This window comes from Ricinus communis, chromosome 8 (assembly GCF_019578655.1).
Source record: "Ricinus communis isolate WT05 ecotype wild-type chromosome 8, ASM1957865v1, whole genome shotgun sequence".
NCBI classification, from domain to species: Eukaryota; Viridiplantae; Streptophyta; class Magnoliopsida; order Malpighiales; family Euphorbiaceae; genus Ricinus; species Ricinus communis.
The window spans coordinates 15227726-15240607 of NC_063263.1; the positions used below are offsets into that span (position 1 = coordinate 15227726).

The 12882-nt window shown below is 35.6% G+C and overlaps 3 protein-coding genes across 5 annotated transcripts; 2 read left to right on the forward strand and 1 right to left on the reverse strand.

Annotated features, from left to right (window-relative positions):
* The first annotated feature begins 1171 nt into the window (after nt 1-1171).
* LOC125370842 (histone H2B 7) lies at nt 1172-2140 on the forward strand. Its single transcript, XM_048377714.1, has one exon. It carries the CDS (start codon nt 1221-1223, stop codon nt 1953-1955), a length of 735 nt encoding a protein of 244 aa, XP_048233671.1. The 5' UTR covers nt 1172-1220; the 3' UTR covers nt 1956-2140.
* A 923-nt stretch (nt 2141-3063) lies between these two features.
* Nucleotides 3064-11836, reverse strand: LOC8261552. Of its 3 annotated transcripts, none has more exons than XR_007216933.1 (9): nt 11683-11833; nt 9931-10973; nt 9419-9537; nt 8112-8972; nt 7718-8027; nt 7170-7335; nt 6590-6695; nt 6235-6456; nt 3064-3323 (listed from the first exon to the last, which is right to left on the reverse strand). XR_007216933.1 is itself a non-coding variant. In XM_048377713.1 (9 exons), exons 3-9 carry the CDS (start codon nt 10723-10725, stop codon nt 6339-6341), a joined length of 2475 nt encoding a protein of 824 aa, XP_048233670.1. In that variant the 5' UTR covers nt 10726-10973; nt 11204-11323; nt 11683-11836; the 3' UTR covers nt 5918-6338. The 3 variants fall into 3 exon arrangements, 2 of the variants coding, with proteins under 2 accessions (XP_048233670.1, XP_048233669.1); XM_048377713.1 differs by lacking the exon at nt 3064-3323 and adding an exon at nt 11204-11323 and having other exon boundaries at nt 5918-6456; nt 11683-11836; XM_048377712.1 differs by lacking the exon at nt 3064-3323 and having other exon boundaries at nt 5918-6456.
* On the forward strand, nt 3507-4786 carry LOC8275260 (RING-H2 finger protein ATL57). Its single transcript, XM_002523695.4, has one exon. It carries the CDS (start codon nt 3962-3964, stop codon nt 4724-4726), a length of 765 nt encoding a protein of 254 aa, XP_002523741.3. The 5' UTR covers nt 3507-3961; the 3' UTR covers nt 4727-4786.
* Nucleotides 11837-12882: the final 1046 nt, after the last annotated feature.

The following is a 12882-nucleotide window of genomic DNA, read 5'->3' on the forward strand; positions in this document are numbered from 1 at the left end:
GTCCAGTATTAAGAACCTTCCACATAAAGATTTGATAATTTATAAATCAGTGAGTTCCAAGGCTCCGTGGATTGAACCTTAACATTTGAATTAGAGAATGCCAAGCAAGATTAACCCTCGGCTCCAGTGATGCTAATCGGAATATATGCTTAGAAGAATATGGTTGGCATCCTATGGTGATTTTATGTAAAACAATTTTTTTTTTTTTTTTAAATCAGTCTTATTTAAAATATAAATTGCTTTTTCGGGTTAGTTTGGTATTTTTTTGTTTTTGATTTATAAAAACTAAGTAAAAATTGCTTTTTAGTTATAACTTTTAGACATTATGTAAAAAATTTAAGAGAGAATAAAACAATTTTGATAAAATATTATTTTATTTTCTATTTAAGAAATAAATAAATAACATGAAAAAGAAAACACCCTTTAATGTTTTAGTTTCAATAATTCAGATTTTATATTTTTCTGTTATTATTTTAATTTCATATTTGATGTTTCTGTATTGAAATCCTTTCTTTTCCAAGTGTTTTTTTTTCTTGGAAAGACTTTAACGATGAATACTTCAATTATCTTTGATTGGACCGACTAAAGAGACCAAAAAAAGTATGACGAGATGGCATAATCACATATAATATTATTCTTCTTTGTCCATCTTCATTAGTGCAAAGACATACCTCAATTTTATCCAGTCATGTCCCCGTTTTATGAGGCAGAAAATATATGATTTACACACTTTCCTTCTTAAAGAGATTCATATTATAGTTTATTTTTAATACCAATTAATTCAATAAATTGTTCCCAATTCTTCTATCGATTAATACAGATAATTATAATACAAAAAATAATATTACATATATAAATTCTTTGTATCTAAAATAAATAATTAATAATAATATTTAATTATTTATAATTAATAAATATATCCCATATCGTTAGTAAAACTAGTGGGAGAAATGCTTCTTTGTGGAGGAATGCACAATTCGAATCTCTTGCCAGTAATTTAACACTTGAAATTGCTTTATAATCCCTTTGGATTGGAACATTAGAAGAGTGAGCATGCCCTACTTTTACCACACGTAGCCATATATTTCTCAACTGTATTTGACACCTGTCGTACCACTCGTCCACCTCTGGTAACTTCCTCCATTGTTATATATATCCTCCAACTTCTTCTGTCAATTCTTAGTTCATTTCAAATCATTGTAGTTGCACAAAAGAGAAGAATGGCTCCAAAGCGTGCAGGGAAGAAGAAGGGGAAGATTATAGGGTCAGTTGTGAGGTCGACAAAGAGAGTTGTTAAAGAGACTGTGAAAGTTGCTCTTATTGAAGGAGACACTCAGGAATCAACACAAGACGATCAAAATGCAGAAACTGAAGAGATTCCTCAGAATGTTCCTGTTAAAGAAACTGTCACTAAGACCATTCCTGTTCAAGAAGTTGTACAAGAAGAAGTAACAACAGAAGAAGAAGAAGAAGAAGAAGAAGAAATTCCTGTCCAAGATCCTGATCAAGAAAAGCAAGTACCATCAAAGCCAAAGGAAGATGTTCGAGAAGAAGAAAAGCAAGTACCAAAAGAAGAAAAGACTGGAATAAAAGAGAAAACCCAAGAAGGGAAAGGGCAAGAAAAGAAGAGGAAGAGGAGAAGGGGAATAGATAAAAAAGGTGAAAGTTATAAAAGGTATGTGTTTAGGGTACTGAAGCAAGTTCATCCAGACCTAAGGATATCAGCCATGGCAATGAGTATTATTAACAGTTTGATGAATGATATATTTGAGAGAATTGCTGATGAGGCAGCAAAACTTTCACAGTATACTCATAGAAGTACACTCTCTTCTAGGGAGATTCAAGATGCTGTGAAGCTGACTTTGCCTGGTGACCTTGGAAGACACGCCATTGCTGAAGGGTCTAAAGCTATTAGTAATTTTATGTCTTTTGATGGAAAAAAGTCCAAGGTTTAGTTAATTGTTTATCCTTAGTCACTTATGTTAGGATTTTTCTTTTGTAGTGTTAGATCAATGCAAATATTGTTGTAGGTTAGCAATATTTCTGTGTTGATTTTGGTTTTAGGTTGGTAAGATTCTGAATGTGACATGTGTTGGTTAATCAATTCCCTTCTCTAATCAGTAATCTTAATTTTTTTCAATGGCTTGTCATTGTTTTTACTTTAATTAGCGAGTGTTTGTATGCCAATATGGGTTTATAAAATAGACATACAAATATTTTTAATAAGAAATAGTATATATATATATATAATATATAAATACTTATTAAGAATTTTATATATGCATGGGATGTGACAAAAAGACAGAAACCTCGACCTCCATTTTGAGCAAATATGATATACAAGAATTATGGAGGCCAAAATTTCTCTTGGCATGGCCATGGTTTTGTGTGCTTCGAACAAACATATACAGAAAATAGCTCAAAAGAAAGGATACTATATAAACTAAAGCCTGTGCCTCTCCTAGATTATGATGTAGAGTGAATGACAAGATAGTGGAAATTTAAGCTATCAATTCAAAATGACAGCCTGACAGAGTTTGAAATTAAGATTACTGTAAGATCAAATACCCATAATCAGAAATTGCTGCTTACCTAAAAACTGGTTTTATTTATGATTTTCGATGAAAAGGAAAAACAGACGCAAGTCTATCATCAGCAATCTAAGTTAGACAGGTAAGTCATGCATAGATTTTGATGAAGCCTGATTGAATTGGGTGGGGCTGTCCAGGAATTAATTTACGAGCTAATAAATTGGGTTGGTTTTTGGTTTTTAAGATATTGAAATAAACAAATTTTTTATAAAGTTAGGTTACACTGATTGATTAGACTGAATATATATTTTGAACTTGCAAGTAATAACCTAATTTCCATATTTTTCTTACTTCATTGACTAAAAGCATATCACATGCATCACCCTTGTCAGGGATTCACAGATGTTATGTTTGATCCTTGAAATTTAGATCTGCAACAGAACCCTTGTCTGAAAATCAGAAGACCTTATTTTAATGATAAACTTGAAACTAATTAAAATTGAGACCAATTAATGACAAATTTAAATCAAAATTTGATATTACAAAATCTAAAGATTTTAAAACTGAATATTAGCTATGTCTCTTGTGAATCTAACAATAGCAGTCTCATTCACTACAAAGCAAGGAATTACTTTAATGAACCAACTGTTTAAATTAAGAATAATATTGTATGCGTGGCGTAATCTATAGAGTTCTCTAGATGTCTCTTAACAGACACGAGTTTGTCCTCTGCAGAGCCCAGTTTGTCCTTTTATTGAATTCCATGGGCGAGCAGCCACCACCACCCTAACCCTAATCATTATTAAGATGTTCCAATTAGTCTAATGAAACATAATACTGGTATCATATAATTATAATATATAAAAAGATTCCAAGTATTCCATTAAATCATAATTATGCTAAACAACTTTCATGAAATAGAACTATATATTATATATGTATACACGCACACAGAGAGAGAGCATCAATCCTTATCAGCTCTGCTCTGAGCCAGTGAAACCTCAAAAACCGAGGCCAATTTTGGATCCTAAGACACTGCAGGTAAAATTTATCCAAATCAACAAGAAATACCATTTGTAAGTTTCTCTAATTTAACAAAAAACAAAATAAAAAGCCTGCACGTTTTAGCCATATATATTACTTCTGCATCATTTTTTTTTTTTGTATTTTTATACATGCATTGGACCTTATCTCTGGTGGCGCATCCCCCTCACCACCTCCTTTGCCAGACACCACCCACCCCCCTTATCCCCTATTTCCTCCACCTTCAGAGACCCCCCACTCCTAATATTATAATTCTGTCGTTCCAAAAATTTAATTTACTTCTTTTCATTACTTCCAAGTTTCAATAGATACATATTATATATATGAAGAACGTTCTTGTTTCTCTTTCCCCGTAACCTATCAGATATCCATACTGTCTTTCTTCAATGAAGAAGTGCGGCCGCAAACTTCAAGTACAACCACCATACACCGATGTGTCGTTCCAACCCATTAACACCCTTCACAACATGTCGTCACCACCACCACAATCAGTCTTAAAACCGCCATACCCTAACCCTCCTTTTGACTCTTCTATGGCCTTAACTGTTCTTGTTCTTTTATCAGCTCTTTTCTTTATGGGATTCTTCTCTATCTACATCCGTAGGTTCTCTACTGAACCAGCATCTGAGTTCACTTCTCATCACCCTGGTCCAGGGACACCGTCTAATCAACGTCCGTCGAGGGTAGTCGGTGGTTCACGTAAAGGGCTAGACCCAGAAGTTATCAAATCGTTGCCGGTGTATTCTTATTACCATGGGGAAGCAAAGTACCAGATTGAGTGTGCAGTTTGCTTAGGTGAGTTTGAAGAGAAAGAGACAGTTAAGAGTATACCATACTGTAAGCACATGTTCCATTTGGAGTGTATCGAGACGTGGCTTAAATTGCATGTGACTTGTCCTGTCTGTAGAGGGACCCAGTTTTTGGAGGTCAAGAGCAGGGACGGTGATGGTGGTGATGGTGGTGGTGGTTCGGATAAGGTGGTGAGAATTAGAGTTGATGACGGCGGTAATAGTAGCCAACAAGATCAGGGAAGATCAATGGTGGGGGATGCCGATACAGGTATTGAGTTGGGGACATTGGGCACAGGGAGAACTGGTAATTGTTCAAGTTTGGGAGAGAGGATCCTCCTGTCAGAAACATCTAGTTTGTGATGCAAGTTTATTTGTAGATATGTTACATAAATAATAGACCTTTTCTATATTTCTAATCAATGTACAACGGACAGTTATACATTCGCCTGCAGATTAAACCCGTCATTCTTGACCAATTTTCATTAGGAGCGGCTGATGATATCCAGGTGCTTGCAGATGAATCCTGAACCACTTTAATGTTTTTCTATTAAATGAAAAAACTTAATTGTTATTGGGTTTAATTTGGCAAATATACCCCTCCTCTGTCTTTTAGATTGTAGTTCTGGGTGCCATTTGATGACATTTCAATCTTTTTAAGGTCGAAATTGGATGGATGTATAAGTAAGCTCCAAAACTCCAACATCACTTTTCCACTCATAAAATTTGGATGCTATGAAAAGGACAGCTCAACTGCAAAACAGGTGTTGTCCAATGTTTACACTTACACCCATGGTTCTATAATCCCTTACTAGTTTTCTGCAGCTTGATGGTTGTTAGAAGCACCTACTAGAGGGGCAGATTTAAAACTAAACTCTTTATTATGGGCACTAGCTTACCTCATCAACCTGATCCACTCAGCAGGGTTTATGGTGATCTGTAACACCATTACCAGCTACAGTGTAGACTATAAAAGGCCTGTACTGAATAGAAATTGTCATTTAATGGAGTATATTTTGTGGCACAAAATGGCGTATGAAGAAGAGGACTAAGGAGGAAACAAGCAGCATCCAAAATCGAGTTAATTGTTGAAATAGCTTTCTGAGTTCAAGTTCCCAATTAAAGCCTAGATAAAGGGATATTGTTAGAGAATCCCTACCCATTTGGAACTACATTTGCCAAATCTGCCTTTCCAAAAACAAATATCTTTTGAGTTCTAAGAACTGCTTTTTGAAAGAGACAGATAAGTTGATGCTATTTTCGAAAAACTTGATAAAAATAATTTAAAAAAGAATCAATGAGCTAAATTGAAAAAAAAAAATTCCATATTTACTCTTTTAACATCCAATGGCAATTCTAACAGGACCTTAGTAATAGCCCCACCAACCAATCTTGCGTTTCCATCGCACTATCTGTCAATGTAACATGTTCTCTGATGGTGAAACAAAGATATAAAAGTTTTCCATCTCAATCAAAAGTATAAAAGTTTTCCATCTCAATCTCGTTTCCAATTATTGAGATATCAAGAGGGGGGAAAAAGGTACACTTTCGAAGGATACAAGACATTATAAGAATCAACAAATGTAGCAATTTGTACAAAAGATCCTCCTTTACAGGGGCGTTCAAAAGTGCATGATATATGCCCCACTTGAATTAAGGGGTTTTTTGGAATCAGAAATGAGTTAAGTCATATACTTTGTACAGCATCTAAGAGAAAAGTTGCCTTCAAAAACTTTCTCACACTAATACTAATAATATGATTTTTCCACTCGATATCTTTTATTCACATCAAGATGATGAATCTAAGAAGCCAAATGTTTAGTCCATCATACAATCAATATCATCAAATCATGGCATGAAGAAATAAATACCTGGCAGGATCCAGGGGCAAGAACTGACAATCCTGATATTGTTAATCCAAATTGCTTTTGTATCGTTTTGGTGTTCCTCCATCTATTTCTTAATAAACATCATATTATAAGATGGAGTAAGCACGGATCACCTCAATTACAGGTGCCTTGCACATTGGACACTTTTCTCCTTTTTGGACCAACTCATTTGCACATTTTGAACATGTGCACATGTGCCCACATCTGTAATGAGAAATATCAAAAGAAAAAGGAATTAATGCAACATTAGATGAATAAGCAAGAAAGCATTCTTGTCTGGCTCATGAATGCTTGAAATCAAATATTAGATCAAATACATAAGTCTGTTCAGATTTACCTGTACAGCAAAGAATCTATATTGCTATCAGAACATATACAGCAAATCCCTTTTCTCACATGATCCCATTTGGATGTATCCTCTGGCAAACCGTTTTCAGAAATCTCTGCCATAAAACAATTTACCAGATAAATTGACAAACGGAGGCATCAAATGTTGCAACAAAGTGTAGGGAAGGAAATATCATCACCACAGAACTTAATAGTCCATTGCTATGACTTGCAATAACAAATATCCAATGATAAAATGTTTTTGGATGCAGCATGCAAGTATGCATATTCTAAAAGATGAAAATCAAGATCTAGAAGCAAAGCATGTCCAAGTAAGCTTTTCCTGCGGGAAAAAGTAACAACATGAAGAGCACTCCCAGCGCTAGCTCAAACAAAGGATATAATGATCAATGTGGTCCTATCTTCAAGAAAAAATACACACTGATGCAAAGAAAAATATCCATTGAGATGGAAAAATATCAAAGAAACTATTTGCCCAGACAATCTATCTCAAAACATATAAAATTTTAACCAAAAGAAAAAAGGATTTTTAAAAAATTGAGAAATTGCACCAAAATTATACTACACACCTGCTGAACCGGATGACCTAATAAGGGCAGCCGAAACCTCTTGTCTTATTGACCTTTGCAACTCAAGTTGCATATCCATACAGGCTTCCAGCATCCTCTGCATGTTAGTCATCCTTTGCTGTAGTCTAGCCATGTCAATTCTCAGATCATTAATGATGTCCCAGTCCTGCAAAACACAAAGACATGTTTCAATTGAAAACCTTAACATAAATTTCAACTGCAAGTTACAACACTTGGGAGAAAAGAAGAAAAGGAAAAATAATCTATTTTGCTATGAGACAAAGAATCAATTAAGAGCCGGCAACTAATTGCAAATTTTCTGCCAAAATGCATGACTATTGATATATCTATGAAAGCATAAAACTTCAAGCAGAGCCTCTCAAGTCTTTTCATCATTTTGGCAGTATCTACAAGCTAAACATGGAAAGTTTAGTAAATATCCAATTTCATACATCGAGAGTACCATTTTAAGAAGAGCATCTAGCATCCAAGATTATAGTAAGAAAAGAGTGTAACTTCCAACAATTGCTGAGGAAAAATGAACTCACGATTCCAAAGCGCTGATGCATGTCATGCTGTGGCCAAATAAAATGCTGCGACTCCTGATCCCACAGCTGCTGAACTGGGGGAATTGGGGGGGAAGGTAGAGCCAATGGAGTACTCTGAACAGAATCTTCCTGGCCTTCATTCTGATCCCTACTCTGCTGCTCCGGTTCTTGTTCTGCCGACACAGGAGTGGCAGATGTTCCTTCCAGCTCCCAATCAAGAGGAGCATGACCTTGCCTTTCCACATATGATCGTATCAATTGGTCAAGGCTCTCACGAAAACCACTACGAAGAAGAGTAGAAACACTCCTCCTACATCAGAAACAAAAGTTCAATTACATATCTCAGTAACTTAAACTAGCTAATCAGTATGCCCTTTAATTATGAAATTCTCACCTACTTAGGAGCTCCCTGAGTTCCGTACTGTACACATTATCATCATCAGGAAAATAAAAGGGATCCATCCTTCCAACAGGAACAGCTTCTCCTTCAGAAGGCTCTTCTAACCAACCATCTTCATGCCACACTTCAGACACTTCTTCTCTGTCATCATGTTCCAACCATCCATTGGCATTGGTTTCATGATGATGTCCATCTATGTTGTCTTGATCGCTTTCTCTCCATTCATCAGATCCAAGATTATCTCCAAACAAGCCTCTACCTTCATTTCTCAAAACTTGACTCTGCCACTGTTCTACTTGCGCAGCAGAATCATGCTGATTTAAATCTTCAACCACATTGCTTTCCAAATCATCCATTTGATTGGATAAGGTATGTGCGGAACTTTCTTCCCCATCAGCCTCAAACTGTTGAGACAATGCTTCACTGGTTGACAGCAGAAAGATATGCTCTTCAGCTTCAATTACATTGGTATCTTCTCCCCGGTTTTCATTCACCTCTTCTCCAGTTCCATCTCCCCTTTCAAAAAATTCTGAATTCATGGACTGTAGCCGGCCTCTTATTCCATTCTCTGATACTTGTCTTGACCCCTCTTCAGAATAAGAAGTAGGATCCTGCGAACTTCTATCTTCAATAATGCTACTTCCTATATCAGTTCTATCACCTGATAACTCATAGTTATCACTTTCATCAATATTTGACTCAGTTTCTTCATGAAAATCATCTACATCCTGTTTTGAATTATTTGCTTGGGTCTGTTCACTTCCGTTACCATTAATGTCAGTGTTGGATGAGGTATCAGAGGTGCTGCTGCTTGCTTGACCAACAGAGTGGTCCAATCTGGAGAAAAACCCTTCCCTTCATGGAAGAAACAATTTGCATAATATCATTAAAAGATGAAGAAAATTACAACATTAAATACGAAAAAAATGAAGATCCAATAATTTATTAGGGCAGTCGGTCTAATAACTAATTCAGTCTAGTATGGGGCCATATCTCCTAATTTTAGCAAAAAAGCGATAACATACTAAAACAGATTCACAAAAATAGATACCTTAAAGAAAGAAGAAGAAGAAGAAGAAAAATTGAAAAGCATTCCCAGTTTATGGCAGTTTCTGTAATTTCCCAAACACCCCTACTGGGAGCAACATTCTTCAACGAAACAAAACAAATATAGATTTCCCCAGAAAATATAAAGAGTAAACAGATGTTATGGATCTAGAAATGCAATAGCGGAAAGGAAAGAGGCATGGAAACATATATAAGGATAATATCAATCAGATGTATACGTAAAACCCAAATACCTCAAATCTGATACTGTATGTCTTTGTCTCAGTAAACCCAATTCACTTGCAGCTGTGGATGCAGGTCTCTGAACTTCAACTATTCTGTCATTTCGCAAGAACCTACCTCTAAGTAATGCCTGCAGACCAATAAGAAAGTATCAGTGACCATATTAAGAGAAGTGCAAGAAATGTAAAGAAACATGAGCGAAAAATTTCAACAGCAAAATGCCAGAATATATACCTGAAAAGTAATAGAGCACCTAAATATGCAAATAATAAAACAATGCAACAGGATGCAAACTTAACTTTATCGAGAAACTAGATCATATTTGCAATACTATGGAATTACTGGACCATGCTAGTGCCTCAAAAGTTTATACCTTGAGTCTAACCGCCCAAAAATAATACTCATACCATTAAAAAAACTTGGGTATTTTACTTTGAAAAACATAAAAGTATTAAAAGCATACACATTAAGAGAAGCAAGCTAAGTGAGCCAAGCAAGAAAAGCAACCAAGAAAGAAGCTAACCTGAATGCGGTTGCGATGAGCAAATAGTGATACAGCCCGATGCTCCAACAGACCTTGCAGCTCTTGCCGCCTCTCTATCTCAGCCTTCTTAAGCATATCAACCAGAGCCTGTCTGCCACATAACCGACGAATGCCTCTCCTAGTAAGCTCATTTTGGCCTTCGTTATGGTTAACAACTGATCCATCAAGGACCTGCTCAATTTGACCCACGACTTCAGCACCATGATCTTCTCTACGATGAACACAAGAGCCTCTTTGCCGACTGTTCATTTGTACCCACTCCCTTATAATTCTTACCCTCTCCTGCTCAGTTTCACCAAGCCATTCTGCTCTAGAAGTATTGATCCTCCGGGAATTATTAGATGTGCGTTCTCTTGCAGCACAATTCATCCAGTCCCGAAAAATCTGCCTGACCCTTTCCCTTTCAATCTCCCCAAGATCAGAAGAATCTTCTGATCCAATTGGACCTGGGGACCATTGTCCATAGTCATTTTCACTCATACTCGCATCCTCCGAAGTGCCACTATGCTCACTACCATGGCTGTCAGACAAGTCCACCCTTGAAAGGTCAGAACTCAATCCATCACTTCTAAGTTGGAGCACTCTTCCACCAATCCTCCCTCGGGGATGACTCACCACATGCTCATCCTCAAGCTCCCGCCACATTCGCAGGATTGATGACGGCCGGGTGCTAGCCCTCCCATCATCACCCCGTCTTGTAGCAGCTTCTGACTGAGATTCCCTAAGAAATGAAGAATCAAGTACAGAAACATTGTGTAGACCAGCGATAGCCATTTGTCCAAAAATTTCAAACTACCAACCATTAACCCATCTGCTTAAAATGCATATAAATTCGCATTTATTTAAAAAAAAAAAAAGTTAATTCGCAGATGACTCTTCACAAGTTAGATTGCCACATAAATTAGATTATTATCACGCGAGATCAACAGCCTTCAAAATCATCCTCATCATCACTGTCACCTTCAGTATCAATCTTCAGTCACAGTGTGAAGCGTAACATGTATATCAAAGGAAATCACTACCTGCATCAAATACAAAGCGTATGTATAAAAATTCCACTCTGTTCTCAACAGGAACATCAAGTAATATCAAATACAACTTCTCCAATTTCAATGGTCAGTACCTCAATATTTTTTTTAATAAAACAGCTAGCTAAACCCAATCCCTCAATAACAATAAGCAACAAACTCTTTTATTTCCTAAATACTCTGTTTGGTTTCCAAGAAACAGTAAGAATATAAAAGAAATTGACCTCAAATCAGAGTCTCTCCATCACATGGTATGAAGATAAAGTTGCTTCCTCCACTCAGCTAAGTCCAAACTCCAAAAACAAAAATAATTGAATCTATTGAATTCCCCAAATCTCTTGTCTCTGTTTTGTCACCGAGAAAATGCAGGAAACATAAGACATTTTTATATAATACCTCACGTTTTCCATTATTCTCAAACCAACACATAACAACATATAATTCACTTCACTTCCAAAAATCCAGCATAATTTATTACTATTCTCCATTATTTCCCTCACCTTTCTCAGCAACCAAACAAACCGTAAGCAATAGCAGAGAACAATAACAACCATTGCTCAAACAACAACATTACCAAATGCTAAACCTAAAGACACCAAATCAAATCATCACAAAAACCAATATGAACACAAATCACCTAAAAACAACCGGAGTAAGATTAGAAAATGCACCGGTTAAATACACCTAAAAAGGAGAAACTTACCAGTGAAGGTCGCTCTTGAAGATTTCAAGTAAAGAAAAAGAAACCCTAGCGATTTAGAGAGAGAATTTGTGAAGAGAGAGAAACAGAGTCTTCTTGAGAGAGAGAGAGAGAGGGAAGAGATTTTATTTTAGAGCATTAAATTTGGAAGGTAGACACGTCAACGTTTTTGTGTATACAGGCTTAATAGCATTTTCCTTTTTTTTCAATAATGTCTTAAAACTTAAATTAAGTCAAAAAGAAAATGGGACGTAAGGATCTGACACGTGGCGAATGTCTCTTTCTTTGTGGAAATTTCTTAAAATCTTAAACGCAACGGGAAGTGAACAAGAAGCTGAAAGTAAGAGTACTAACTAAACGACACCGGATTAGCTGTCTCTCTTTTCACCTACCCTACTATACGGCGCCGTTGGGTCCGTGCTTCTCGCATCTTGACGGAGGGGATAGTAATGGAAGTTTCATGATTTGAGTTTGACGTCGAGGGTGGCTGGGGTAACGGCGATTTTAACCGTTAAGAGTGGGAAATAACGGCAATTTAAAAAGAGTGGCCCCCTTTGTTTCTATCTGTAATAATAATATAATATAATTAATAAGGATAGATTAGAGCTTCTTCCAGGAAAGTTGAAGATGAGGCTTACTATTTTGTCTTGATTTGGACAATTTTAGTTAACATTATGAAAAAGATTTTCAAAAGCAATAATTATTGTTGGCTCAAAAATGAGGTAATTAACTTACTAACATTGTATGATTAGGCCATGTGTTTTTGTGCAATTATCATGAGTTTTAAGTATTGCGATTAGCAAATCATACTAGTACCTCATAAAAATTCATGAACCCAAAATAAAAAATTATTTTAATTCAGATATAATTATTAGAATGATTTAAATTAATTTTTTACATTTTATAACAACAGTGATTATTAATAATTAAAAAAAATATTTTATAAATACACGTAATAATCAATAGATTATCCAACTCTAGTTTTTTTTTTCTGAAAGGCGAATCCTAATTTTTTATGTTCAGACTTTATCGATTTTTAATTAAATAGTTTATATTTTTCTATAATACCTTATTTAGCCGATCTTATACAAAATCAGAAAATAATTAGGTGGAATTGAAAAACTATATCATTGAGAATTTCTTAATCACTATTGGAGTTAAAAATGAGAAGTAATTTATTTATTCTTTTCATGCATTGATGCA

Bases quoted from the DNA above. Each gene is read 5' to 3' on its own strand.
- LOC125370842 (XM_048377714.1), top strand. From the start codon at position 1,221: ATGGCTCCAAAGCGTGCAGGGAAGAAGAAGGGGAAGATTATAGGGTCA.
- LOC8275260 (XM_002523695.4), top strand. From the start codon at position 3,962: ATGAAGAAGTGCGGCCGCAAACTTCAAGTACAACCACCATACACCGAT.
- LOC8261552 (XM_048377713.1), bottom strand. From the start codon at position 10,725: ATGGCTATCGCTGGTCTACACAATGTTTCTGTACTTGATTCTTCATTT. The intron at 8,028-8,111 runs GTGAGAATTTCA...TTTCTGATGTAG, and splicing joins CTCAGGGAGCTCCTAAGTAG to GAGGAGTGTTTCTACTCTTC. The intron at 6,696-7,169 runs GTGTGTAGTATA...GTTTTATGGCAG, and splicing joins TAGGTCATCCGGTTCAGCAG to AGATTTCTGAAAACGGTTTG.